Source organism: Passer domesticus, unplaced genomic scaffold (assembly GCF_036417665.1).
Source record: "Passer domesticus isolate bPasDom1 unplaced genomic scaffold, bPasDom1.hap1 HAP1_SCAFFOLD_105, whole genome shotgun sequence".
Taxonomy (NCBI): domain Eukaryota; kingdom Metazoa; phylum Chordata; class Aves; order Passeriformes; family Passeridae; genus Passer; species Passer domesticus.
Window position 1 is genome coordinate 125,305 of NW_026989906.1, and position 25,350 is coordinate 150,654.

At 55.2% G+C, this 25,350-nt stretch overlaps 1 protein-coding gene across 4 annotated transcripts in view; it reads left to right on the top strand.

Annotated features, from left to right (window-relative positions):
• The window catches only part of BOP1 (BOP1 ribosomal biogenesis factor), a 79,192-nt gene continuing 53,842 nt past the window's right edge, over nucleotides 1-25,350 (top strand). For 2 of the 4 annotated variants that reach the window (XM_064405976.1, XM_064405977.1), the window contains exons 1-3: nucleotides 2-244; nucleotides 3,294-3,476; nucleotides 10,500-10,610. In XM_064405976.1, coding sequence (XP_064262046.1) covers nucleotides 236-244; nucleotides 3,294-3,476; nucleotides 10,500-10,610 — 303 coding nt within the window. In that variant the 5' untranslated portion in view covers nucleotides 2-235. Of the gene's footprint in view, nucleotides 245-310; nucleotides 397-3,293; nucleotides 3,477-10,499; nucleotides 10,611-25,350 lie in introns of those variants that run through there. The other 2 variants (XM_064405975.1, XM_064405978.1) reach the window with 2 other exon arrangements.

The window sequence follows — 25,350 nt, forward strand, 5'->3', positions numbered from 1 at the left end:
CGCACGCGCACATTGCTTTCGCAATTTCCCGCGCTGCCGCTGCATTCCCGTTATCTTTCCCGTTATCTTCTCCCGTTATTATTGTCGTTCCCGTTATCCCGCCCTGCCCCGGAGCGGGTTCCCGTCCCTGGGGAGCGGCGCGGGGCCGCGGCCAGGCGGAAGCGCGGCGGGCGGGGGCGTGGCCGTGCCTCTGACCCGCGCCCACGTGCTCGGCGGCGCACGCGGAGCCGCCACCATGGAGCAGGTCCGGGGGCGACCGGGAGCGGGGGGACACGCGGGGGTGGCGTGGCAACGGGCAGGGAGGGGACAGCGCGGCAGTGGCGTGGCGACGGGGACGGCGGGGCTGGCCTGGTGTCCGTGAGGGAGGAACGGGAAATGGAGGGGATCCGGCCTGGGGTCCGTGAGGGGGAACCCGGCAGTGAGGGGGGGTCTGGCCTGGTCCTGAGGAGGGGGACCCGGTACTGAGGGGGGGATTTGGCCTCCTGAGGGCAAGACCCGGCCCTGTGCCGGTGAGAGGGGATCGGGAAGTGCGGGGGTCCGGCCTGGTGTCCGTGAGGGGGAACCCGGTACTGAGGGGGGATTTGGCCTCCCGAGGGGAAACTCAGCTGTGAGGAGTGTCTGGCCTTGTCCTGACGGGGGAAACCCGTAATACGTGGGGATTTTGCCTCCTGAGGGCAAGACCCGGCCCTGTGCCGGTGAGAGGGGATCGGGAAATGCGGGGGGTCCGGCCTGGTGTCCGTGAGGGGGAACCCGGCAGTGAGGGGAGTCTGGACTTGTCCTGAGAGGGAACCCGGCAATCTGGGGAAGGTCTGGACTGGTCCTGAGGGGGGACACGGCAGTCTGGGGGGTCAGGACTTGTCCTGAGGAGGGGGACCCGGTACTGAGGGGGGATTTGGCCTCTTGAGGGCAAGACCCAGCCCTGTCCCGGTGCAAGGGGATTGGGAAATGTGGGGGGTCCGGCCTGGTGTCCGTGAGGGGGAACCCGGCAGTGAGGGGGGTCTGGACTGGTCCTGAGAGGGCACCCGGCAATCTGGGGAAGGTCTGGACTGGTCCTGAGGGGGCATACGGCAATTTGGGGAGGTTCAGGACTGGTCCTGAGGGGGGACACGGCAGTCTGGGGGGTCAGGACTTGTCCTGAGGAGGGGGACCCGGTACTGAGGGGCGATTTGGCCTCCCGAGGGGAAACTCAGCTGTGAGGCGGGTCTGGCCTTGTCCTGACGGGGGAAACCCGTAATATGGGGGGATTTGGCCTCCTGAGGGCAAGACCCGGCCCTGTGCCGGTGAGAGGGGATCGGGAAGTGCAGGGGGTCCGGCCTGGTGTCCGTGAGGGGGGAACGGGAGATGGGGAAATGGAGGGGGTCCGGCCTGGTGTCTGTGAGGGGGAACCCGGCAGTGAGGGGGGTCTGGACTTGTTCTGAGGAGGGGAACCCGGCACTGAGGGGGGATTTTGCCTCCTGAGGGCGAGACCCGGCCCTGTGCTGGTGAGAGGGGATCGGGAAGTGCGGGGGTCCGGCCTGGTGTCCGTGAGGAGGAACCCGGCAGTGATGGGGAATTTGGCCTCCTGAGGGGAAACTCAGCTGTGAGGGGAGTTTGGCCTTGTCCTGAGGGGAGACCCGGCAATTTGGGGAGGGTCTGGCTTGGTCTCCATGAGGGGGAACACGGGAATGGAGGGCTCCGGGTATGGCAGATTCCAGCCTGGTCTCCGTGAGGGGGAAACCCAACACTAAGAGGGGATTTGACCTCCTGAGGGGGGACCCAGCCCTGTCCTGGTGAGGAGAGACCGGGAAATGTGGGGGGGTCCAGCCTGGTCTCCATGAGGGGAACCCGGCAGTGAGAGGGGTCTGGCCTGGTCCTGAGGGGGGAGCTGTCAGTTTGGGGAGGGTCTGGCCTGGTCTTCATGAGGGGGAGCCCGGGAATGGAGGGCTCCGGGAATGGCGGGGTCCAGCCTGGTCTCCATGAGGGGGAAACCCAACACTGAGAGTGGGATTTGGCGTCTTGAGAGGGGGCTCGGCCCTGTACTGGTGAGAGAGGACTGGGAAATGGGGAGGTTCTGGCCTGGTGCCTGTGAGGAAGAACCCGGCAGTTTGGGGAGGGTCTGGGTGAGGGGAGACCCGGGAATGGAGGGCTCCAGCAATGGCAGGGTGCAGCCTGGTCTCTGTGAGGGGGAAACCCAACACTGAGGGGGGATTTGGCCTCTTGAGGGGGGACCTGGTCCTGGTGAGAGAGGACTGGGAAATGTGAGGGGGTCCGGCCTGGTCTCCATGAGGGGAACCCAGCAGTGAGAGGGGTCTGGCCTTGTTCTGAGGGGAGACCTGGCAATTTGGGGAGGGTCTGGCTTGGTCTCCATGAGGGGAGATCTGAGAATGGACGGCTCTGGGAATGGCAGGGTCCAGCCTGGTCTCCGTGAGGGAGAAACCCAGCACTGAGGGGGGATTTGGCCTCTTGAGAGGGGGCTTGGCCCTGTACTGGTGAGAGAGGACTGGGAAATGGGGGGTCCAGCCTGGTCTCCGTGAGGGGGAAACCCAAAACTGAGGGGGGATTTGACCTTCTGAGGGGGCACCCAGCCCTGTCCTGGTGAGAGGGGACCAGGAAATGTGGGGGGTCCGGCCTGGTCTCCATGAGGGGAACCCAGCAGTGAGGGGGGTCTGACCTGGTCCTGAGGGGGGAGCTGTCAATTTGGGGAGGTCTGGCCTGGTCTTCATGAGGAGGAACCCAGGAATGGCGGGGTCCAGCCTGGTGTCCGTGAGGGGGAAACCCAACACTGAGGGGGGATTTGGCCTTGTCCTGAGGGGGCAACCCAGCATTGTCCTGGTGAGGGAGGACTCCATTATTGGGGGGGTCTGGCCTGGTGCCTGTCAGGGGGAACCTGACAGTGAGAGGGGTTTGGGCTCCTGAAGGGAGATCCAGCAATTGGGGGCGTCCAGCCTGGTCCTGAGTGAGGGACCCAGGGTTGAGGGGGTCTGGTCTTGTCCTGTTGGAGAACCTGGGAATGCAGGGATGGGGGAGGGTCCAGCCTGGTCCTGAGGGGAGATCCACAGATCCAGCAGTTGGGGGGTGTGGGGGGGTGGGGTCTGACCCGGTCCTGAGGGGAAAATCTGGCAATGGAGGGGGTCTGGTCTAGTCCTGGGGGGGGACTGGGCATTTGGGGGGGTCCAGCCTGGTTCTGAGGGGGGACCCAAAAATTGAGGGGGCAGTCCAGCAGTGGTGGGGTGTTTCCATGGGAGTATAAGGCCTCCCCATGGTCAGAGGTCCCCCGTGTCCCCGTGGTGACCCTGCCTTGGTGTCCCTCGCAGCCCAGCCCCTCTGCAGACAGCGAGGAGCTCTCAGAGAGTGAGGAGAGCGTTTATTCCGGCCTGGAGGATTCGGGGAGCGACAGCGAATCCTCCGGGAACGACGAGGAGGAGGAGCAGGAGGAGGAGGAGGAGGAGGAAGAAGAAGAAGAAGCCCCCGGAAGCCCCTCGGCTCCCCAGACACAGGTAAAGACCTGACTGTGATCCCGCCCTGGATTTGGGGGGCTCCCATCCCATTCCTGCCCCTTCCTGGGGTGCTCTGGTCCCCAAAATCCGGGAATGGATTGGCCCTGATCCTGTTTTCCAGCAGAAGTTGGAATAATTAGTGTGAGGGAGGATTCAGGGTTAGGGATGAGTCTCTCCTGAAGTAAATACTAGGAAAAAGGAAAATTAAGTCTCCCAGAACCTTTTCCAGGGTTTTTGTGGGAGAGCTGGAGAGGGGTTTGGGATGCAGGCTGGAGGGACAGCACCCAGGGAATGGCTTCCCATTGAATACTGGGATGTTGGGATGGAATTTCCAGAGAATCCAGGGCTGCTCTATCCTTGGGAAATCCAGGATAACCCCAGAGCTGTCCCTGCCCAGGCTGGGAAGCTGGAAAAGGCCTGGGAATGGTGGAGGAAGCAGCTGGACACGATCCCAGGAGCACCTGGAGTGGAGCAGGACAGGGAGGGGCTGGAATGGGAACGGGAACAGGAGTGGGAATGGGGGATTTCCCAGGAGTAGCTGTTGGGGCTCATCCCAGAGAAAAACAGGATTGAAGGGATCCAGGGTGGGATCTGCTCCCAGGGAACAGGGACAGGACCCTGTGAACTGCCTTGGGCTGAGATTTTCAGGATTATTCCCTCTGAAAAGGCTGGAATTCCTGACTGGAATCCCCATGCTCAGCAGGAATTCCCATCCTTGTGGAGGTGGCCTGGGAGGCTCCAAGGTTTTTCCAACCCCACCAATTCCCTGATCCCAGTTTTTTTTTGTTGGATCACCCCGGAGCAGCACTGGGAATGCTGGAGCAGCTCCAGAGGTGCCAATCCAGCAGAATTCCCTCCTGGATGCTGGGGCTGACCAGGAGCCTCCCAATCCCAGGGATTCCCTGCAGCCCTTCCCAAAAAAAACTTATATGGGAAGCTGGGAATGCACCAGTCCGTATTTTTGAACCTTAAAAGCTCTGGAAAAGGGATGGAGACTGTCTGGAAGTTGGGAATTCTCCATCCATGGATTTAATGTGGGGCCATCCTGGCATTAAACACCCCTACCTGTCACTGGCTGCCATTTCCTGCTCCCAAAATCCCCAAATCCCAGAGCTGCCACTCCCCAAATCCTGAAATCCCAGAGCTGCCCTTCTCAAAATCCTGGAGCTGCCATTCCCAAATCCCAGAGCTGCCATTCCCACATCCTGGCTCTACTATTCCCCAAATCCCAAATCCCAGAGCTGCCATTCCCAAATCCCAAATCCTGGCTCTGCCAATCCCAAATCCTGGCTCTGCCATTCCCAAATCCCCAATCTCGGCTCTGCCATTCCCAAATCCCCAATCCCGGCTCTGCCATTCCCAAATCCCCAATCCCGGCTCTGCCATTCCCAAATCCCAGAGCTGCCATTCCCAAATCCCAAATCCTGACTCTGCCATTCCCAAATCCCCAATCCCGGCTCTGCCATTCCCAAATCCCAGAGCTGCCATTCCCAAAATCCCCAAATCCCAGAGCTGCCATTCCCAAAATCCCCAAATCCCAGAGCTGCCATTCCCAAATCCCAAATCCTGGCTCTGCCATTCCCAAATCCTGACTCTGCCATTCCCAAATCCCCAATCCCGGCTCTGCCATTCCCAAATCCCAGAGCTGCCATTCCCAAATCCCAAATCCTGACTCTGCCATTCCCAAATCCCCAATCCCGGCTCTGCCATTCCCAAATCCCAGAGCTGCCATTCCCAAAATCCCCAAATCCCAGAGCTGCCATTCCCAAAATCCCCAAATCCCAGAGCTGCCATTCCCAAATCCCAAATCCTGGCTCTGCCATTCCCAAATCCCAAATCCTGACTCTGCCATTCCCAAATCCCCAATCCCGGCTCTGCCATTCCCAAATCCCAGAGCTGCCATTCCCGAATCCCAAATCCTGACTCTGCCATTCCCAAATCCCCAATCCCGGCTCTGCCATTCCCAAATCCCAGAGCTGCCATTCCCGAATCCCAAATCCTGACTCTGCCATTCCCAAATCCCCAATCCTGGTTCTGCCATTCCCAAATCCCAGAGCTGCCATTCCCGAATCCCAAATCCTGACTCTGCCATTCCCAAATCCCCAATCCTGGTTCTGCCATTCCCCAAATCCCAGAGCTGCCATTCCCAAATCCTGGCTCTGCCATTCCCAAATCCCAGAGCTGCCATTCCCAAATCCTGGCTCTGCCATTCCCAAATCCCCAATCCCGGCTCCCTGCTCTGCCATTCCCAAATCCCCAATCCCGGCTCCCTGCTCTGCCGGGCTCTGCAAACCTTTCCGCGTCGCTGTCGGTTTGGATTTCCTCCTGACGCCTTCCAGCATTCCCGCCTTTCCCTGGCAGCCCCCGGAGCAGCTGGAATGTTTGGTTTGCTGCTTTCCTCATCCAGGAAAAGCTCTGGAGCTCTTTAACTCTTCCCTTCCCGCTGGGATTGGGGCTGGAAAACTGGGATTGTGCCTGGAAAACCAGGACTGCCCTGGGGTTTTGGGGTGGGAAAAGCCCTGCAGGGAATTCCCAGCTGGATTTTCCTGCTGGGATTTGGTTCCAGGGGTTGTGGAAGGAGGGAGATCCCAGTGAGGGTCCTCAGCTTGGGAAGGATGTGGGAATGCTGGAGCAGATCCTGCGGGGAAAAGCTGGGAATGAGCAGGGAATTCCAGGAGATCCCAGAGCCCTTCCCAGAGCCTTTCCCAGGGGATTTCTGGGAGAGCTGCAGAGGGATTTGGGATGCAGGCTGTAGGGGTGGGAACCAGGGAATGGCTTCCCATGGAAAACTGGGATTTTGGAATGGAATTCCCAGAGAATCCCGGGCTGCTCCAGCCCCTGGAGTATCCTGGGATATCAGGAGCTGTCCCATGGGAATGGGATCATCCCAAAAGGTCCCTTCCATCCCAAACCATTCCAGAATTCCAGGATTTTCCCAATCCATGACCTGTCTCTGGTTCAATCCCAGTTTTCACCTTTCCTGCAGCTTCTCCCAGCCCGTCCCTCTGGGCCCAGCTGGGTTTTCCAGGGATCTTCCCAAGGCTCCCAAACTTTTCCAGGGCTTTCCTAGGGCTCCCAAACTTCTCCAGGGATCTTCCCAAGGCTCTCAAACTTCTCCAGGGCTTTCCCAGGGCTCCCAAACTTTTCCAGGGAACTTCCCAGAGCTCGCAGACTTCTCCAGGGCTGCTCCCACAGTTCCTGCTTTCCTCCAGGGTAATTCCCAAAACTCCCACGCTGCTCCAGGATTTTTCCCAAAACTCCCAGATTGTTCCAGCTCTCTTTCCAGAGTTCCCAAATTGCTTCGGGGCTGTTCCTACTCCACTCCAGGGTTTTTCCCAGAGCTCCCAAATTGCTCCAGAGCTCTTCCCAGAGCTCCCAAACCTTTCCAGGGATGTCCCAAACCACTCTGGGGCTCTTCCCACAGTTCCTAAACTTTTCCAGGGCTGTTCCTGCTCTACTCCAGGGCTGTTCCACAGCTCCCACTTTTCTCCAGGATCACTTCCAGAGCTCCCAAACCTTTCCACGCTGTTCCCAAACTGCTCCAGGTTTATTCCCAGAGCTCCCACTTTTCTCCAGGGCTGTTCCCAGGGCTCCCATGGTGCTCCAGGATTTTTCCCAAAACTCCTAAATTGCTCCAGCTCTCTTTCCACAGCTCCCAAACTTTTCCACACTTTCCCCAAACTTCTCCAGAGCTTTCCCAGGGCTCCCACTTTTCTCCAGGGCTGTTCCCAGAGCTCCCAAACTTCTCCAGGGATTTTCCCAGAGCTCCCAAACTTCTCCAGGGATTTTCCCAGAGCTCCCAGACTTTTCCAGGGCTGTTCCCATTTTTCCCCAGGGTTATTCCCAGAGCTCCCACTTTTCTCCAGGGCTGTTCCCAGAGATTCCACGCTGCTCCAGGATTTTTCCTAAAGCTTCCAAATTGCTCCAGCTCTCTTTCCACAGCTCCCAAACTTTTCCAGGGCTGCTCCCGCAGCGCTCCAGCACTGTTTGGGTTTTTCATGGAAAAGCAGGGGGACTTTATGGAAAAGCGGGGTTTTTATGGAATTTGGGGAATGCTGGGAGGGATTGAGACAGACTGGGACGGACTGGGACCAAACTGGGAGGGACTGGGATGGACTGGGAGGGACTGGGATGGACTGGAATGGACTGGGATGGACTGGGAGGGACTGGGATGGACTGGAATGGACTGGGATGGACTGGGAGGGACTGGGATGGACTGTGAGGGACTGGGATGGACTGGGACAGACCGGGACAGACCGGGACAGTCTGGGACAGACTGGGACAGACCGGGACAGATCAGTAACTCCAGGATTTTCCGTCTCCAGCCGCGCGCGGGGGCAGCCGGGGAAGGTGAAACCCAACCCCAGCCCCATCCCAGCGCCAAAAACCTGGGAAAAGAGTTATCCCGGCTCCCCGCGGAGCGTCCCGGCCCTTAAAGCCGCCTTTGTTTTCCCGGTAATCCCATCCCTGCTCCGGGATTTGCCCGCGATCCCGCCCGGCCCGGCTTTTACAGCTCCCGCCGGGAGCGGCCGGGCCGGGGCTGCTTTTCCAATCAGCTCTGAATGCTGATCCCGCTCTCCCAGCCATTCCCTGGATCCTGACCCTGGTCCCGCTTTTCCAGTCATTCCCTCAATCCTGACCCTGACCCTGCTTTCCCAATCAAACCTGAATCCTGACCCCGCTTTTCCAGCCATTCCCTGGATCCTGACCCCGCTTTTCCAGCCATTCCCTGGATCCTGACCCCGCTTTTCCAATCAGCTCTGAATGCTGATCCCGCTCTCCCAGCCATTCCCTGGATCCTGACCCTGGTCCCGCTTTTCCAGTCATTCCCTCAATCCTGACCCTGACCCTGCTTTCCCAATCAAACCTGAATCCTGACCCCGCTTTTCCAGCCATTCCCTGGATCCTGACCCCGCTTTTCCAGCCATTCCCTGGATCCTGACCCCGCTTTTCCAGCCATTCCCTGGATCCTGACCCCGCTTTTCCAGCCATTCCCTGGATCCTGACCCCGCTTTTCCAGCCATTCCCTGGATCCTGACCCCACTTTTCCAGCCATTCCCCGGATCCTGACCCTGGTCCCGCTTTTCCAGTCATTCCCTGGATCCTGACCCTGCTCTCCCAACCATTCCCTGTATCCTGATCCCGCTTTTCCAGTCATTCCCTGGATCCTGACCCTGCTCTCCCAACCATTCCCTGGATCCTGACCCTATCCCTGCTCTCCCAACCATTCCCTGAATCCTGATCCCGCTTTTCCAGCCATTCCCTGGATCCTGACCCCGCTTTTCCAATCAGCTCTGAATACTGATCCCGCTCTTCCAGCCATTCCCTGGATCCTGACCCTGACCCCGCTTTTCCAGTCATTCCCTGGATCCTGACCCTGACCCCGCTTTTCCAACCATTCCCTGAATCCCGATCCCGCTTTTCCAGTCATTCCTTGGATCCTGATCCCGCTTTTCCAGTCATTCCCTGGATCCTGACCCTGCTTTTCCAATCAAACCTGAATCCTGATCCCGCTCTTCCAGCCATTCCCTGGATCCTGACCCTGACCCCGCTTTTCCAGCCATTCCCTGGATCCTGATCCCGCTCTTCCAGTCATTCCCTGGGTCCTGACCCTGCTTTTCCAGTCATTCCCTGGGTCCTGACCCCGCTTTTCCAACCATTCCCTGAATCCTGATCCCGCTTTTCCAGCCATTCCCTGGATCCTGACCCTGACCCTGCTCTCCCAACCATTCCCCGGATCCTGACCCTGCTTTTCCAATAAAATGTGAATCCTGATCCCGCTTTTGCAGTCATTCCCTGGATCCTGACCCTGATCCCGCTTTTCCAACCATTCCCTCAATCCTGACCCTGACCCTGCTTTCCCAATCAAACCTGAATCCTGATCCCGCTTTTCCAGTCATTCCCTGGATCCCAATCCCGGTTTTCCAGTCATTCCCTGAATCCCAATCCTGCTTTTCCAGTCATTCCCTAAATCCTGACCCTGCTTTTCCAGCCATTCCCTGGATCCTGATCCTGCTTTTCCAACCATTCCCCGAATCCTGATCCCGCTTTTCCAGCCATTCCCTGAATCCTGACCCTGCTCTTCCAACCATTCCCTGAATCCTGATCCCATTTTACCAATCATTCCCTAAATCCCGACACTAATCCCGCTTTTCCAACCATTCCCTGAATCCCGACCCCACTCCCGCTCTGAAGGGGCTCCTGGAAAGGGGAAAATCACTTTTCCAGGGAAATTTTGGGAGCATTCCCAGAGCTCCTCCACAGCAGCAGGGTCAGGCTCCGGGGTTATCCCACAGGAATCTGGGAATTTGGGAATTCTGGGTAGGTGGAGCTGCTCTGGGAGGAACTGGGAAGGGCTGGGAGTGCCAGGATGAGGCTGATCCCACTGGGAATTCTCATCCCAGAGATCTCTGAATCCAGGTTTTCCAGACAGGGATAGAGGGGATCCAGAATTCCTTGGGAACTGGGATGAGCTGGGAAGGAGTTCTGGGCTTTTCCCATGGAATTCCAGACTGGTTTGGGTGGGGACAGCTCCACTATCCTGGGATGTTCCGGGGATCCTGGGACAGCCCAAGATTCTCTGGGAATTCCATCCCAAAATCCCAGTTTTCCATGGGAAGCCATTCCCTGGTTCCATCCCTGCAGCCTGCATCCCAAACCCCTCTGCAGCTCTGCCAGGAATCCCCTGGGAAAGGCTCTGGAATTCTCCTGGCATTCCCCGCTCCCCCAGCTCATTCCCAGCTCATTCCCAAACCCCTCTGGTGTCGGATCCAGATTCCAGCTGGGATCTGAGCGGGGCAGAATTCCCACTTTTCCCTGGCATTCCACAGCCCCTTTCCCATGGATCCGTGTCCGTGCCCGGGCTGGTTCCTGGCTCCTCATCCCGAGGAATTTCCCATTCCCATCCCAACCCCTCCCACCCCTCCAGGCTGGGATGAACGAGCTCCTTTCCTTCCTTGGGACCAAAATCCCAGGAATTTCGGGATGGGATCTTCCTGAGCTGCTTTTTCCCGATTTTCCCAGGCCAAGGGGGCTCCCGGGAAGAGGAAAACCTTGGAGGACGATTCCCCGTTGGAAGGGAAGCAGGACTTGGTTGTGCACGATGAGTACGAGGAGGACAGCTCGGACGAGGAGGTAGGATCCCACGGAATTCGTGGAATTTTGTCCTGGATCTGAGATTCAATTGATGGATTTGGTGTCTGGGGAAAAACGATGGAGTTGGGAAAAGTCTGGAGCAGCTGGCATGGCTCATCCCGGAGAAAAGCGGGATTGAAGGGATCCGGGGGGATCCAGGGTGGGATCTGCTCCCAGGGAACGGGGACAGGACCTGGGAACGGCCTCGGATTAGGATTTCTTGGAAAGGGCTGGAATTGCAGGCTGGAATCCCCATTCCCAGCTGGAATTCCCATCCCTGTGGATGTGGCCAGGCTGGAATAGCCATTCCCAGCTGGAATTCTGGGATAGAATCCCTATTCCCAGCTGGAATTCCGGGCTGGGATCCTCATTCCCAGCTGGAATTCTCATCCCTGTGGATGCGGCCAGGCTGGAATTGCCATTTCTGACTGGAATTCAGGGCTGGGATCCCCATTCCTTGGAATTCCCATCCCTGTGCATGTGGGATGGGGACAGGGCCAGGCTGGAATCCCCATTCCCAGCTGGAATTCCAGGCTGGGATCCCCATTCCTCAGAATTCCCATCCCTGTGGATGTGGGATGGGGACAGGGCCTTTTCCAAGCTCAGCAATTCCCTGATTTCCGTCTCCGTGCCGCCTCTGGGGAGGGAGGGAATTTCGGGAACGCTGCGTATTCCATGTGGGAACGCTCCCAGTGCTCCCGCTCAAGAATTCCAGGAGCTCCCCGAGCCTTTCCCGGGGTCCCGTCTCTGCTCCAGCCTCGGAAAAACTCGGGAAGAGCTGGGGATCCCGGGAATCTCGGCAGGGCTCGGCCCTTCCCGGCAAACCCCGCGGCTCTTCCCGGATCCCTGCTCAATCCATTACCGGCCCTGGCAATTCCCGGCGCTCCGGGGGCGGCCGCAGCCCGGAATTCTCCTGGAGAGGCCCCGGGAGCCGCAGCCCTGACCGGGATAAAGCCTCGGAGAGGGGGGAGAATTCCGGAATTACAGCTGGGAAAACGGCCCGGGAAAGGCTGGGAGACTCCAGGAATGGGATTTGGGATCGGGATCGGGAATGGGATCAGAATGGGATTGGGAATTGCATCAGGAATGGGATCGGGTTGGCGCCGCCGAATTCCAGAGGGATCCCAGCAACCCCCAGGGAGATCCCGGGGATTTTTCCAGAGGATTCTCCGGAGCCAAGGCCCTCCCCGGAGCGGGGTTCATCGGGATTTGTCTGGAATAACAATTTCGGGAATGTGTGGGAAAGCTCGGGAATGCTTCCCGGAGCTGCCAGAGGGGGGAGCGCTGGTCCCGGCCCTGAGTCAATTCCAGAGCCTTTGTTCCCAAAAAAACCCTGGCAGAACTCGGGAAAACGCCGGGATTTGGGTTTGGTTCTCCTTATCCCGGATTTTCGGGAGTGGCTCCGTCGTATCCCAATCCTAATTAATCCCTGACCCCGTCCTAAGGAAAGTTTTCCATGGATTTCACCCCGCAAGCGCCGGGATTAAACCAGGGAGGGAATTTTGGGAGATGCGCTTGGATAGAGTGGGATTTGCTCGGGAAAATCAGACAAATGGGGCAAGAAAATGTGAGCGCTTTTTCCTGGATTTCAGTGAAATGATGGAAATTTTGGGATATTATCATCGAGAATTCAAGGGAACAGCCTCAGGTGGTACCACGGGGTGGGGGTTAGGTGGGATTTTTGGGAATATTCCCCCTGGGAAAGGCTGCCCAGGGCTGGAATTCCCATTCCCAGCGGGATAAATCCCTGGGATTGTGGCAGTTTGAGATGTTCAGGTGGGATTTTTGGGAATACTCCCCCTGGGAAGGGCTGTCCAGGTCTGGAATTCCCATTCCCAGCGGGATAAATCCCTGGGATTGTGGCACTGATGATGTTCAGGTGGGATTTTTGGGAATATTCCCCTGGAAAGGGCTGTCCAGGTCTGGAATTCCCATTCCCAGCGGGATGAATCCCTGGGATTGTGGCACTTTGACACTTTCAGGTGGGATTTTTGGGAATATTCCCCATGGAAGGGCTGGAATTCCCATCCCTGTGGATGTGGGACTGGGATCATGGAATTCTCCTGGAAAAGCAGGATTTGGTGGAGGAGGCTCTGCCGTCCCTGGGGGTGTCCCGGTGTCATTCCCTGTTTTCCGTGGCTCCGTCGGCACAAATTCCACTCGGGAGCAGCCCGGGCACAGCTCGGGATGCTCCCGAATCTCCCCAGGCTTGGCTTTCCTCTGGGTTTGTGGGATTTTGGGAAGGAATTCCTGCCTGGGATGGAATTCCCAGAGAATCTGGGGCTGCACCATCCCAGGAGCATCCCAGGATAGCAGGAGCTGTCCCATGGGAATGGGATCATCCCTAAAATCGCTTCCATCCCAAACCCTTCCATGATTCCATGGCTTTAGGGTTCCATGGTTTAGGATTCCATGGCTTTAGGGTTCCATGGTTTAGGGTTCCATGGCTTTAGGGTTCCATGGCTTTAGGGTTCCATGGCTTTAGGGTTCCAGGGTTTAGGATTCCATGGTTTAGGGTTCAATGGCTTAGGATTCCATGGTTTTAGGGTTCCATGGCTTTAGGGTTCCATGGTTTAGGGTTCCATGGTTTAGGGTTCCATGGTTTAGGATTCCATGGTTTAGGGTTCCATGGCTTTAGGATTCCATGGCTTTAGTGTTCCATGGTTTAGGGTTCCATGGTTTAGGGTTCCATGGCTTTGGGGTTCCATGGCTTTAGGGTTCCATGGTTTAGGGTTCCATGGCTTTAGGGTTCCATGGTTTAGGATTCCATGGTTTAGGGTTCCATGGTTTAGGATTCCATGGCTTTAGGGTTCCATGGTTTAGGGTTCCATGGCTTTAGGGTTCCATGGTTTAGGGTTCCATGGCTTTAGGATTCCATGGTTTAGGGTTCCATGGTTTAGGATTCCATGGCTTTAGGATTCCATGGTTTTAGGGTTCCATGGCTTTAGGATTCCATGGCTTTAGGATTCCATGGCTTTAGGGTTCCATGGTTTAGGATTCCATGGTTTAGGGTTCTGTGGTTTAGGGTTCCATGGCTTTAGTGTTCCATGGCTTTAGGATTCCATGGCTTTGGGGTTCCATGGCTTTAGGGTTCCATGGTTTAGGATTCCATGGTTTAGGGTTCCGTGGTTTAGGGTTCCATGGCTTTAGGATTCCATGGCTTTATGATTCCATGGTTTAGGATTCCATGGCTTTAGGGTTCCATGGCTTTAGGGTTCCATGGTTTAGGATTCCATGGCTTTAGGGTTCCATGGCTTTAGGGTTCCATGGTTTAGGATTCCATGGCTTTAGGGTTCCATGGCTTTAGGGTTCCATGGTTTAGGGTTCCATGGCTTTAGGATTCCATGGTTTAGGATTCCATGGCTTTAGGATTCCATGGTTTAGGGTTCCATGGCTTTAGGGTTCCATGGCTTTAGGGTTCCATGGCTTTAGGGTTCCATGGTTTAGGATTCCATGTTTTAAGGTTCAATGGTTTAGGATTTCATGGTTTAGGATTCCATGGCTTTAGGGTTCCATGGCTTTAGGATTCCATGGTTTAGGATTCCATGGTTTAGGCTTCCATGGTTTAGGGTTCCATGGCTTTAGGGTTCCATGGTTTAGGCTTCCATGGTTTAGGATTCCATGGCTTTAGGATTCCATGGCTTTAGGGTTCCATGGTTTAGGATTCCATGGCTTTAGGATTCCATGGCTTAGGATTCCATGGTTTTAGGGTTCCATGGCTTTAGGGTTCCATGGTTTAGGATTCCATGGCTTTAGGGTTCCATGGTTTAGGATTCCATGGCTTTAGGGTTCCATGGTTTAGGGTTCCATGGCTTTAGGATTCCATGGTTTAGGGTTCCATGGTTTAGGGTTCCATGGTTTAGTGTTCCATGGCTTTAGGATTCCATGGCTTTAGGGTTCCATGGTTTAGGGTTCCATGGTTTAGGGTTCCATGGCTTTAGGATTCCATGGTTTAGGGTTCCATGGCTTTAGGATTCCATGATTTAGGGTTCCATGGCTTTAGGATTCCATGGCTTTAGGGTTCCATGGTTTAGGGTTCCATGGTTTAGGGTTCCATGGTTTAGGGTTCCATGGTTTAGGATTCCATGGCTTTAGGGTTCCATGGTTTAGGATTCCATGGTTTAGGGTTCTATGGCTTTAGGATTCCATGGTTTTAGGGTTCCATGGCTTTAGGATTCCATGGCTTTAGGATTCCATGGTTTAGGGTTCCATGGCTTTAGGGTTCCATGGCTTTAGGATTCCATGATTTAGGGTTCCATGGCTTTAGGATTCCATGGCTTTAGGGTTCCATGGTTTAGGGTTCCATGGTTTAGGGTTCCATGGTTTAGGGTTCCATGGTTTAGGATTCCATGGCTTTAGGGTTCCATGGCTTTAGGATTCCATGGTTTAGGGTTCTATGGCTTTAGGATTCCATGGTTTTAGGGTTCCATGGCTTTAGGATTCCATGGCTTTAGGATTCCATGGTTTAGGGTTCCATGGCTTTAGGGTTCCATGGCTTTAGGATTCCATGGCTTCGGGGTTCCATGGTTTAGGGTTCCATGGCTTTAGGATTCCATGGCTTTAGGATTCCATGGTTTAGGGTTCCATGGCTTTAGGATTCCATGGTTTAGGATTCCATGGTTTAGGATTCCATGGCTTTAGGATTCCATGGCTTTAGGATTCCATGGTTTAGGATTCCATGGTTTAGGCTTCCGTGGTTTAGGGTTCCATGGCTTTAGGGTTCCATGGTTTAGGATTCCATGGCTTTAGGATTCCATGGCTTAGGATTCCATGGTTTTAGGGTTCCATGGCTTTAGGGTTCCATGGTTTAGGATTCCATGGCTTTAGGGTTCCATGGTTTAGGATTCCATGGCTTTAGGGTTCCATGGTTTAGGGTTCCATGGCTTTAGGGTTCCATGGTTTAGGGTTCCATGGTTTAGGGTTCCATGGCTTTAGGATTCCATGGTTTAGGGTTCCATGGCTTTAGGATTCCATGATTTAGGGTTCCATGGCTTTAGGGTTCCATGGTTTAGGGTTCCATGGTTTAGGGTTCCATGGCTTTAGGGTTCCATGGTTTAGGATTCCATGGTTTAGGGTTCTATGGCTTTAGGATTCCATGGTTTTAGGGTTCCATGGCTTTAGGATTCCATGGCTTTAGGATTCCATGGCTTTAGGATTCCATGGTTTAGGGTTCCATGGCTTTAGGGTTCCATGGCTTTAGGATTCCATGGCTTCGGGGTTCCATGGTTTAGGGTTCCATGGCTTTAGGATTCCATGGCTTTAGGATTCCATGGTTTAGGGTTCCATGGCTTTAGGATTCCATGGTTTAGGATTCCATGGCTTTAGGATTCCATGGCTTTAGGATTCCATGGTTTAGGGTTCCATGGCTTTAGGGTTCCATGGCTTTAGGATTCCATGGCTTCGGGGTTCCATGGTTTAGGGTTCCATGGCTTTAGGATTCCATGGCTTTAGGATTCCATGGTTTAGGGTTCCATGGCTTTAGGGTTCCATGGTTTAGGATTCCATGGCTTTAGGATTCCATGGCTTTAGGGTTCCATGGCTTTAGGGTTCCATGGCTTTAGGATTCCATGGTTTAGGGTTCCATGGCTTTAGGGTTCCATGGCTTTAGGATTCCATGGCTTCGGGGTTCCATGGTTTAGGGTTCCATGGCTTTAGGATTCCATGGCTTTAGGATTCCATGGTTTAGGGTTCCATGGCTTTAGGATTCCATGGTTTAGGATTCCATGGTTTAGGATTCCATGGCTTTAGGATTCCATGGCTTTAGGATTCCATGGTTTAGGATTCCATGGTTTAGGCTTCCGTGGTTTAGGGTTCCATGGCTTTAGGGTTCCATGGTTTAGGATTCCATGGCTTTAGGATTCCATGGCTTAGGATTCCATGGTTTTAGGGTTCCATGGCTTTAGGGTTCCATGGTTTAGGATTCCATGGCTTTAGGGTTCCATGGTTTAGGATTCCATGGCTTTAGGGTTCCATGGTTTAGGGTTCCATCGTTTAGGATTCCATGGTTTAGGGTTCCATGGTTTAGGGTTCCATGGTTTAGGGTTCCATGGCTTTAGGATTCCATGGCTTTAGGGTTCCATGGTTTAGGGTTCCATGGTTTAGGGTTCCATGGCTTTAGGATTCCATGGTTTAGGGTTCCATGGCTTTAGGATTCCATGATTTAGGGTTCCATGGCTTTAGGGTTCCATGGTTTAGGGTTCCATGGTTTAGGGTTCCATGGTTTAGGGTTCCATGGTTTAGGATTCCATGGCTTTAGGGTTCCATGGTTTAGGATTCCATGGTTTAGGGTTCTATGGCTTTAGGATTCCATGGTTTTAGGGTTCCATGGCTTTAGGATTCCATGGCTTTAGGATTCCATGGCTTTAGGATTCCATGGTTTAGGGTTCCATGGCTTTAGGGTTCCATGGCTTTAGGATTCCATGGCTTCGGGGTTCCATGGTTTAGGGTTCCATGGCTTTAGGATTCCATGGCTTTAGGATTCCATGGTTTAGGGTTCCATGGCTTTAGGATTCCATGGTTTAGGATTCCATGGCTTTAGGATTCCATGGCTTTAGGATTCCATGGTTTAGGGTTCCATGGCTTTAGGGTTCCATGGCTTTAGGATTCCATGGCTTCGGGGTTCCATGGTTTAGGGTTCCATGGCTTTAGGATTCCATGGCTTTAGGATTCCATGGTTTAGGGTTCCGTGGCTTTAGGATTCCATGGTTTAGGATTCCATGGTTTAGGATTCCATGGCTTTAGGATTCCATGGTTTAGGGTTCCATGGCTTTAGGGTTCCGTGGTTTAGGGTTCCATGGTTTAGGGTTCCATGGCTTTAGGGTTCCATGGCTTTAGGGTTCCATGGTTTAGGATTCCATGGCTTTAGGATTCCATGGTTTAGGATTCCATGGCTTTAGGATTCCATGGCTTTAGGATTCCATGGTTTAGGGTTCCATGGCTTTAGGGTTCCATGGCTTTAGGATTCCATGGCTTCGGGGTTCCATGGTTTAGGGTTCCATGGCTTTAGGATTCCATGGCTTTAGGATTCCATGGTTTATTGTTCCGTGGCTTTAGGGTTCCATGGTTTAGGATTCCATGGTTTAGGATTCCATGGCTTTAGGATTCCATGGTTTAGGGTTCCATGGCTTTAGGGTTCCGTGGTTTAGGGTTCCATGGTTTAGGGTTCCATGGCTTTAGGGTTCCATGGCTTTAGGGTTCCATGGTTTAGGGTTCCATGGCTTTGGGGTTCCAGTTAAATCCCCGTTCCCAACCCATCCCTGTTTGCTGAGCCGGATTTTCCAGGGCTGGATTTGGGATCAGTCCCGGAGCCCTGGGGGCACACAAGGATCAGGAGGAGCTGGGATTGCCGGGAATGTGCAGCTGGAAAATGGGAATTCCAGGAGACCCCCGAGCCTTTCCCAGGGGTTTTCCTGGGCGAGCTGCAGAGGGATTTGGAGTAAAACCTGGAGGGATGACAAACAGGGAATGGCTTCCCGCTGGATTTATGGGATTTTGGGCTGGAATTCCCGGTTGTGGGGGCGCTGGGATGGAATTCCCGGGTGATCCCCGTCCCTGGGAGCGTCCCCGGCCAGGCTGGGGCACCGGGATCCGGGGGTGGATCCCGGAATTCCCTGCTTCCCGAGGCAGCCCGCGATCCCGCGGCCCCGGCACCTGCGGCCCGGCCGGCAGCAGGTCTGGAAAAGCTCCGGCGCGGCCCCCGGGAGCGCTTTCCTCTGGAATTGCCCCCGGAATTGCTCCGCACGGATCCGTCCTGGCCGCGCTCCCGCCGGCCCGGCAGCCGCCGCAGCCGCCTGGCCGCCGGCCCGGGAAGCGGCGGGGGACACGGGGCCAGCCCGGCTCCCGGGGCTGGCACCGGGCCAGATCCCCCTCTTCGGGGTGGCACCGGGCCAGTCCCGCGTCTTTGGGGTGGTGGGGACATGATCCCGGCTCCCGGGGCTGGCACCGGGCCAGTCCCGCGTCTTTGGGGTGGTGGGGACATGATCCCGGCTCCCGGGGCTGGCACCGGGCCAGTCCCGGCTCTTTGGGATGGTGGGGACATGATCCCGGCTCCCCGGGGTGGTACCGGGCCAGTCCCGGCTCTTTGGGGTGGCAGGGACACGATCCCGGGGATGGCACCGGGCCAGTCCCGGCTCCCGGGGATGGCACAGAGCTGATCCCGGGGCTGGAACCGGGCCAGATCCCCCTCTTTGGGGTGGCACCGGGCCAGTCCCGGCTCTTTGGGGTGGCACCGGGCCAGTCCCGGCTCTTTGGGATGGTACGGAGCTGATCCCGGGGATGGCACCGGGCCAGATCCCCCTCTTTGGGGTGGCACCGGGCCAGTCCTGGCTCTTTGGGATGGCAGGGACAAGATCCCGGCTCCCGGGGGTGGCACCGGGCCAGATCCCCGTCTTTGGGAAGGCAGAGATCCCAATCCCGGGGGGTATTTGGAATGGTACAGAGCTGATCACATGGATCCACATCCCAGTGCCCTGGGATGGCACTGAGCCTGATCCCGCTCCCTGCTCTGATCCATATCCTGCTCCCAGTGCCCCGGGCTGGCACAGATCCCAATCCCAGCTGCCTGGGTGGGCACAGATTCCAATCTTGGCTCCTTGGGCTGGCACAGATCCTGATCCCAGCTCCCTGCTCTGACCCAGCACCCCATCTTGATCCCAGCTCCCTGGGCTGGCACAGATCCTGGTCCCGGTGCCCTGCTCTGATCCCATTCCTGCTCCCAGTACCCCGGACTGGCACAGATCCCAATCCCAGCTCCTTGCTCTGACCTCACTCCTGCTCCCGGTGCTCTGGAATGACTTGGATCCCAATCCCGGTGCCCCGGGCTGGCACAAATCCCAGTCCCAGCTCCCTGCTCTGACCCCGCTCCTGGTGCCCTGCAATGGCTGGAATCCCAATCCCAGCATCCCTGGAGCTGGCACATATCCCAGTCCTGGTGCCCCAGGCTGGCACAGATCCCAATCCCAGCTCCCTGCTCTGACCCCGATCCCGGTGCCCTGGAATCACTTGGATCCCAATCCTGGTGTCCTGGAATGACTTGGATCCCAATCCCAGCTCCCTGGGACTGGCACAGATCCCGGTCCCGGTGTCCTGGGGGGTGGCACAGATCCCGTCCCGCTCCCCGCTCTGACCCCACTCCTGCTCCCGGTGCTCTGGAATGGCTTGGATCCCAATCCCGATCCCGGTGCTGGCACAGATCCCAATCCCGGTGCCCTGGGGCTGGCCCAGATCCCAATCCCGGTGCCCCGGGGCTGGCCCAGATCCCAATCCCAGTGCCCCAGGGCTATCCCAGCTCCCGGTGTCCCGGTGCTGTCGCAGCTCCCGGTGCCGCTCCCCGCTCCGACCCCGCTGCTGGTGCCCCGGGGCTGTCCCAGATCCCGCTCCCGGTGTCCCGGTGCGGTCCCAGCTCCCGGTGCCGCTCCCCGCTCCGACCCCGCTGTTGGTGCCCCGGGGCTGTCCCAGATCCCGCTCCCGGTGTCCCGGTCTGTCCCAGCTCCCGGTCCCGCTCCCCGCTCCGACCCCGCTGTTGGTGCCCCGGGGCTGTCCCAGATCCCACTCCCGGTGTCCCGGTGCTGTCGCAGCTCCCGGTGCCGCTCCCCGCTCCGACCCCGCTGCTGGTGCCCCGTGCCGCGCCGGCGCTGCGGCGGCATTCCCGGCCGGAGCGGAGATGGATGTGCCGGGGCTGCCGGCGGGAGGAAGCGGCCGGGGGCTCCGTTTCCTCCCGGAATGACAATTCCAGATGTCGGGATAATGGATGGATGGACGGACGGGGGCTCGGAGCGCTCCGGCGGCGCTTCCAAGGCCGCCGCCTCCTCCGCAGCCGCGCCGGGGGGAGGCTCCCGGCGGGATCGGGAGCTGGCTGTGCCGGAGCCGGCGGGAGGGAGGGGGAGAATTCCAGGGCAGTGAACGGGAATGTGCCGCTGGCAGCGCCTCCCGGGGCCCGGGAGCCTGGCCGGGGGGGCCCCGCGCCTGCGCCGGGGCTGCCGGCATGGCCGGGAACGGGAACGGGGGAGTGGGGGAATGGGGGAATGGGATAGTGGGGATGGGGATAAGGGGATAATGGGGATGGGGAATGGGAATGGGAGAATGGGGTAATGGGGAATGGGAATGGGAATGGGGATTGGGAATGGGAGAATGGGAATGGGATAATGGGAATGGGATAATGGGATAATGGGGATTGGGAATGGGGAATGGGAAAGGGGAATGGGGATTGGGAATGAGGGATGGGGATTGGGAATGGGGAATGGGGTAATGGGAATGGGGATTGGGAATGGGATAATGGGGGTTAGGAATGGGATAATTGGAATGGGAGAATGGGAATGGGGATTGGGAATGGGAGAATGGGATAATGGGAATGGGATAAGGGGATAGTGGGAATGGGATAATGGGAATGGGATAGTGGGAATGGGGATTGGGATAATGGGAATGGGAGAATGGGGATTGGGATAATGGGATAATGGGAATGGGGATTGGGAATGGGATAGTGGGAATGGGATAGTGGGAATGGGGATTGGGATAATGGGGATTGGGATTGGGAATGGGATAATGGGAATGGGATAGTGGGAATGGGGAATGGTATAATGGGGATAATGGGATTGGGAATGGGATAATGGAAATGAGATTTGGATTAGGGATTGGGAATGGGGTAATGGGAATGGGATAATGGGAATGGGATAGTGGGAATGGGGATTGGGATTATGGGGATAATGGGATAATGGGAATGAGATAAGGGGATTGGGGGATTCAGATTGGAAATGAGAGCAGCTGGATGGGAATGGGGAATTGGGAGATGGACTGGAGATTGGGAATGTGACTGGGAGCAGCTGCTTGGGATGTGGGGATTGGGAATGTGACGGGGAGCAGGGATGGGGGCGGGAATTTATGGGTTTAGCTCCAAAAACAGGGAATGGTTTGTGAGGTAATGGCTTGGGTTGCCCAAATTCCAGCCTCAATTCTCCCAAATTCCAGATCCAGTTTTCCCAGCTTCCAGCCTCAGTTTCTCAACTTTCAACACTGATTCTTCTCAAATTCCAGCTCCATTTTTTCCACCTTTCAGCCCCATTTTTCCCAAATTACAGCCCTATTTCCCCCAGTTTCCAATTCAATTTTCCCTAAATTCCAGCTCCAGTTCTCCCAAATTCCAGCCGATTCTCCCAGCTTCCAGTTCCATTTCCCCCAGTTTCCAGCCCCAGTTCTCCCAATTTCCAGCCCCAGTTTCCACCCCCATTTTCCCAATTTCCAGCCCCATTTCCCCCAGATTCCAGCCCCATTTTTCCCAGTTTCCATCCCCATTTTCCCATTTCCATCCCCATTTTCCCGTTTCCATCCCCATTTTCCCCAGTTTCCATCCCCATTTCCCCATTTCCATCCCCATTTCCCCATTTCCACCCCCATTTTCCCAATTTCCAGCCGAGTCAGCTCCAGCCATTCCCACCCGGGACAATCCCAACTTCCCCAGGATCCGAGGAGCCACGGGGCCCATCCCAGCATTTTGGGATCGGGGTGATGCCGCACACCCCTGGGATGCCTTTCCTCGGGAAACCCGCAGGAATTCCGGCGGCCGTGCCCTCCCTGCCGGAATTCCCGAGGGCTCCGGGGCCAATCCCGATCCCCCAGCCCTGCTCCGGGCCCGGCCCGGGTTTCGGGCCGGGCTTTGATCCGGGATTTCCAGCGGCTCGCTCTTGTTATTCCCATCATTCTCCCGGTGTAAGACAATCCCTCCCTCCCCGGCCCTTTCGGGATCGGATCCCGGCCCCTTCCAGCTTTTCCAGCCTCTCCCCCCGCGCTCCCTCGGCTCCTGCGGCTGCTGCGGCTTCCCGGCCTCCGCTGCGCTTCCGACGGCTCCGATCCCGCTCTTCCTCACCAGTCCCCATTTTCCACCTCCTCACATCCACCAATTCCCTCCAGGCTGTCCCTTCTCTGTGTTATCGATCCCACTTTTCCACACAAATCCCCATTTTCCACCTCCTCACATCCATAAATTCCCTCCAGGGCATCCCTTCTCCTTCTTATCGATCCCGCTTTTCCACACAAATCCCAATTTTCCACCTCCTCACATCCACAAATTCCCTCCAGGCTGTCCCTTCTCTGTGTTATCGATCCCGCTTTTTCCCCACAAATCCCGATTTTCCGCCTCCTCGCATCCACCAATTCCCTCCAGGCCGTCCCTTTTTCCCATTATCCATAATTTCAGATCCTGCTTCTCCACACAAATCCACTTTTCTGCCTCTCTGCATCCACTAATTCCCTCCAGGTCCCTTTTCCCCTGTTTTTCCATCAATTCAGTCCTGCTTTCCACACAAATCCTGCTTTTCCCTGTTTTCCACCATTCCAAATCCCCCTTTTCCCTGTTTTCATCGTTTCAGATCCTGCTTTTCCACATAAATCCCAATTTTCCCCATTTTCCATCATTTCAGATCCTGCTTTTCCCTGTTTTCCATGGATTCAGATCCTGCTTTTCCACACAAATCCCATTTTTCCCAGTTTTCTATCAGTTAGATCCTGCTTTTCCACACAAATCCCATTTTTCTCCGTTTTCCACCATTCCAAATCCCCCTTTTCCCTGCTTTCCATCATTTCAGATCCTGCTTTTCCACACAAATCCCATTTTTTCTCCGTTTTCCACCATTCCAAATCCCTCTTTCCCCACTTTTCCAACGTTTCAGATCCACTTTTCCACACAAATCCCGATTTTCCTCCCTCCTGCATCACCAATTCCCTCCGTGTCCCTTTCCCTGTTTTCCACCATTTTTATTCCCAGTCCCTTCCCAGGAGGGAGAATTCCCAGCAGGATTCCCCAATCCAGGGCACATCCACTGAGGGTTTTCCAGGAGTTTTGATCCCTTGGAAAAGCAGGAAAACCCCCTGGGAATGTGGGATGAGCTCCACCTTCCCTTTTCCAGGGATAAACCATCAGAATTCCCAAAATGGGACTGGGGGAATTTTGGGTTTTTTTTTATCTGGAATTCCATGGGAGTTTTCCAGACTTTTCCCACTTGGAAAAGCACTTCTCCCACCTATGGGATAAATCCATGGATGTTTATAAATCTGGGTAATTCCATGGATATTTGGGAAGGGTGGGAAAAACAGGAAAGGGCAATTCCTAAATAATTTCCCAGCAGGGAAGTGTTGGGATAAAGGGAATATCCAGGGAATCTGCAGGAGGAGGAGCACAGGAAGGACAGACAATGGGAAATGGGGAAAATTGGGGCTGGAATTTGAGAAAAGTGGGGCTGGAAGTTGGGAAAACCAAGGCTGACAGGTGGAATAAGAGGCTGGAATTTGGGAGAATGGGGCTGGAATTTGGGAAAAAAGGGGCTTGAAACTGGGAGAAGTGGGGCTGGAAATCTGGGAAATTAGGGCTGGAAATTTGGGAGAAGTGGGGCTGGAATTTGGGAGAACTGAGGCTGGAATTTGGAAGAATTGAGGCTGGAATTTGGGAAAATGGGGCTGAAAATTGGGAGAATGGGGCTGGAATTTGGGACAAAAGGGGCTGGAATTTGGGAGAATAGGGCTGGAAAGTAGGGAAAATAGGGCTGGAAATTTGGGGGAACTGGGGCTGGAAAATTTGGGAGAAACAGGTGGAAGTTAGGAAAACTGAGGCTGGAATTTGGAGAACTGAGGCTGAAATTTGGGAAAACCAAGGCTGGAATTTGGGAGAACCGAGGCTGGAATTTGGGAGAAGTGGGGCTGGAAATTTGGGAGAACCGAGGCTGGAATTTGGGAGAATGGGGCTGGAAAATTTGAGATAAACAGGTGGAAGTTGGGAAAACTGAGGCTGGAATTTGGGAGAATAGGGCTGGAAATTAGGGAAAATAGGGCTGGAAATTTGGGAGAATGGGGCTGGAATTTGGGAGAACTGAGGCTGGAATTTGGGAAAATAGGGCTGGAAATTTGGGAAAATAGGGCTGGAAAGTTGGGAGAACTGGGGCTGGAATTTGGGAGAATAGGGCTGGAAAGTAGGGAAAATAGGGCTGGAAATTTGGGGGAACTGGGGCTGGAAAATTTGGGAGAAACAGGTGGAAGTTGGGAAAACTGAGGCTGGAATTTGGGAGAAGTGGGCTGGAAATTTGGGAAAACCCAGGCTGGAATTTGGGAGAAACAGGGGTGAAATTTGGGAGAATAGGGCTGGAAATTTGTGAAAAAAGTGACAGAAAGTTGGGAAAACCAAGGCTGAAAAGTGGGATAAAAGGGCTGAAATTTTGGGAAAACCAAGGCTGGGAGGTGAAAATTTTGGATAATGCCGGGACCAGCCGCCCCACAAAGGGTTAAAGCAGCCGGCTTGGGGGCTGCTCCAGCCCTGCAAGGGTTAAATTCCCGAATTTCGGCAGGAAAAGCTTTTTCCGTGTGGAAGGAATGACATCACCCAAAACATTGGAATGACCCGGAGCGAGCGGAAACTTTTCCTGATTTTTTTATATTCCTGCGCTTTTTTTTTTTATATTCCACCTTTTTTTAATACTCCTGCTTTTTTATACTCCAGCTTCTTTGTATTCCTGGGTTTTTTGGTTATATTCCTGCTTTTCTGCTTTTTAAAAATATTCCTGCATTTTTTTATATTGCACCTCTTGTTGTATTCCTGCTTTTTTGTATTCTTTCTTTTTGTTGTGTTCCTGCTTATTTTAGTATGACTGTTTTTTAAAAATATTCCTGTGTTTTTAATATAAGCTGCTTTTCTTTATTCCACCATTTTTATTCCTGCTTTTTTGTATTCCCTCTTTTTTGTTATGTTCCAGATTTTCTGTTA